General features: G+C 38.1%; 1 protein-coding gene across 1 annotated transcript; it reads right to left on the bottom strand.

Moving 5' to 3' along the window:
* Positions 1-788: 788 nt before the first annotated feature.
* On the bottom strand, positions 789-1,908 carry LOC105730298 (olfactory receptor 5B3). The gene has a single exon (XM_012471397.3). It carries the CDS (start codon positions 1,906-1,908, stop codon positions 967-969), a length of 942 nt encoding a protein of 313 aa, XP_012326820.3. The 3' UTR covers positions 789-966.
* Positions 1,909-3,094: the final 1,186 nt, after the last annotated feature.

Here is a 3,094-nt window from a genome sequence, read left to right as displayed (position 1 = left end):
AACTTTATATTCTGCTACCCAAATTAAATATTTAAATTATTTTCATTAAATATTCATGTATTACAGTTCTACAGAGAAACAGAACCAATAAAAATATAAGTATAAATAAAAGGACATTATTATGGGAACTGGCTCATGTGAATATGGAGGCTGAGAAGTCTCACAACTGCAAACCGGAGAACCAGGAAAGCCAGTAGAGTAACTCAGAGTTTGAAGGCCTGAGAAAGGTCAGGACACGGTTGTGGAACTGGTATAAGGCCTGGAGGCCAAAGGCCAGAGAACCAGGAACTGAAATGTCCAAGAGCAAAAGAAGATGACTGTCCCAGCTCAAGAAGAGAGAAAATTCATCCTTCCTCCACCTTTTTGTTCTTTTCAGGAGAGCCCTCAATAGATTGAATGATGGTCACCCACATTGGCGAGGGCAGATCTTCCTTACTCAGTCTCCTGATTCAAATATTAATCTCTTCTGGAAACACCTTCACAGACACATTCAGAATAATGTTTAAGCAGCTATCTGGGCGTCCCTTAATCCAGCCAAACTGACGCATAAAATTGACCATCAGAACTTGCCACATTACATTTAATCCAGATGTATTTTCCACACCCAGGGAAAATTTCCCATTTCATGGGACACTTCCATGTACTTCTATTAATGGACTTGTTTTTGCTCTGGTTTTATGTATATTTGCATTGACATGTGGTAGGAAAAAAATGCATGTAGAACAAATGAATGTATTAATATCTTTAAGGTTTTAGCAAGGAAGCCCCAAGATGTCTTAGCCATTCTTGTTCAGGTGTTCTGTTTCTGGACATAATGTTTCTTTTTATCTAGACAATAGACTTTTAAACAGGCATGGCCATCACATCAGGAATTTAACCTTATTGTGTACCTTAAATGTGATTCAGAACATGGAGAAGATCCGAGAGAAATGAAGCTAGGTTGTGGTGAATTCTACAATGTTAAACTCACAATCCTAGAGACGATTTTGCCTTCTCAACAACTTTCTTGAATGCGTTCTTCACTTCCTTGTTCCTCAGGCTATAGACCAGGGGGTTCAGCATGGGGATGACCATCGTATAGAAGACAGATGCCATTTTGTCTGTGTCCATGGAGTGACTGGAGCTGGGCTGTAAGTACATGAAGATAATAGTCCCATAGAAGATGGCGACTGAAACGAAGTGAGAGGCACAGGTGGACAAAGCCTTCTGGTATCCTGAAGCTGAGTGCATCTTTAGGATGGTGATAAAAATGAATATGTAGGAGATCAAGATAACCAGGAGAGCAAAAAAGATGTTGAAGCTCACAACATAAACAAGAACAAGCTCGCTAACACGTCTATCAGAGCAAGCGAGAACCATGACTGCTGGAATATCACAGAAAAAGTGATGGACTTCATTGGACTTACAGAAAGAGAGACTAAATGTGTCCCCAGTGTGGATGGAGGCATTCAGGAAACCACAGAGGTAGGAGCCTATGATCAGATAAACACACACACTTGTTGTCATGGTCATGGTGTAATGTAGGGGTTTGCACACTGCTGCATAGCGGTCATAGGCCATTGAGGCCAAAAGGTAATTTTCCACAGTGGCGAAAGCTACAAAAATGTACATTTGAGCAGCACATGCATTGTAGGAGATGACCTTGTCTTCTACGAGGAATCCAGCCATGACCATTGGAGTGACAGCTGAAGAGTAGCAAAAGTCCACTAGAGACAAGTTACTGAGAAAAAAATACATGGGATTGTGGAGACAGGAATCCCAGAATATCAATACAATAATTCCCAGGTTTCCAACCAGCGTGATAATATAGATGAAGAGGAACATTATAAAGAGGGGAACTTGCAGTTCTGAGTCATTTGTTAGTCCTAGAAGGATGAACTGTGTTACTTCTGTCTTATTTTCCATCATTGTTCTGGGTACTCATAGGATGCTTGTAGCAATACAAAAAGGAACAGTGTGATTAAATAATTGAATTAAAATGGAAAAGTATAAGTACAATATGTATTCCTTCATTGTAGCAATAACTTGTACTTGATTTCTAAGATTCCCTAGAGAAAGCATGGCCTCGACAACCAAATTTAGTGCATTAATTATATAGAGTTACATACTGTTGAATCTGAAGAATCTTAATAAATTATCTACACAACTTTCAAATTTTATAAATTTGTAAACTTATATGAAGAAAATTTACTAACGTGATCAAGATGACTTTCCAGATGCATCTGTCAATTTTTCCTGAGCACAGGAAAAGCTGACACATGTTGCTAATTTGCCAAGAACTTCTCTAGACATCTTAGATATACATTCATTATTTCCTTGCAACAATATTGTGAATTTGATTAGTTGTTGCATTCATTTAAATTATGAAGCACAGGAGGTGGAATAATGTATTCATATTTACACAAGTATTACATGGCAAGACATGCTTTGGACTCATGCCAACCTTTGAACCCATGCTGAGTGGTTCCTAAGTCTAATGATCTAAACTGAATTTAAATCAAATTGAATACAACCCAATTTACAATCACTCATTGTCTTCTTCTTTGGTGCAAACTCAGGGTTTTATATTTCACAATGAAGTAAGTGAGTATGCATAGTAAATGTGGTGGGATAACTGGGGTGCTAGAGGCATGTTCAACTAGCAGAAACAATTTTGAGAGAAGCCTATCATCAGATACAGAGCTTGAGTTCTTGGAAAAGATGCATATCAGTCCACTACTTACCACCTGGGAATCACTGGTTCTAATCTAACTCCCTTAAACATCACATTTTCTTCTGTAAAACTAGAACAGTAATGAGACCTACTTTGAGGTATTATTGTGAGAATTAAATAAGATAATGCATTAAAAATGCTAATGTTAAGCACAGCCTAATGAGTGCTAGTTATAATATTAAATATTATTATTAGGATGGGTGACAATCTTTTTGTTGGTTTGGTAAAGGTGGATGGTGACAAGCAGGACTTCAGGCATGGGTGAGTTTTGAAATCTTGAGACTCCTATCTCCAATTTTCTTTTCCTCCATACTAGGACCACTGAGATTTTCTGTGTTCTTCAGTGATTCTGTTTGTTCTTCCTCCAAGCAAATGATTGCC

This window comes from Aotus nancymaae, unplaced genomic scaffold (assembly GCF_030222135.1).
Source record: "Aotus nancymaae isolate 86718 unplaced genomic scaffold, 86718_ANA_hifiasm-v0.15.2.pri h1tg000059l, whole genome shotgun sequence".
Classification (NCBI taxonomy): Eukaryota; Metazoa; Chordata; class Mammalia; order Primates; family Aotidae; genus Aotus; species Aotus nancymaae.
The sequence above is the reverse complement of the archived record's forward strand: the minus strand, read 5'-3'. Positions and strand labels throughout refer to the sequence as shown.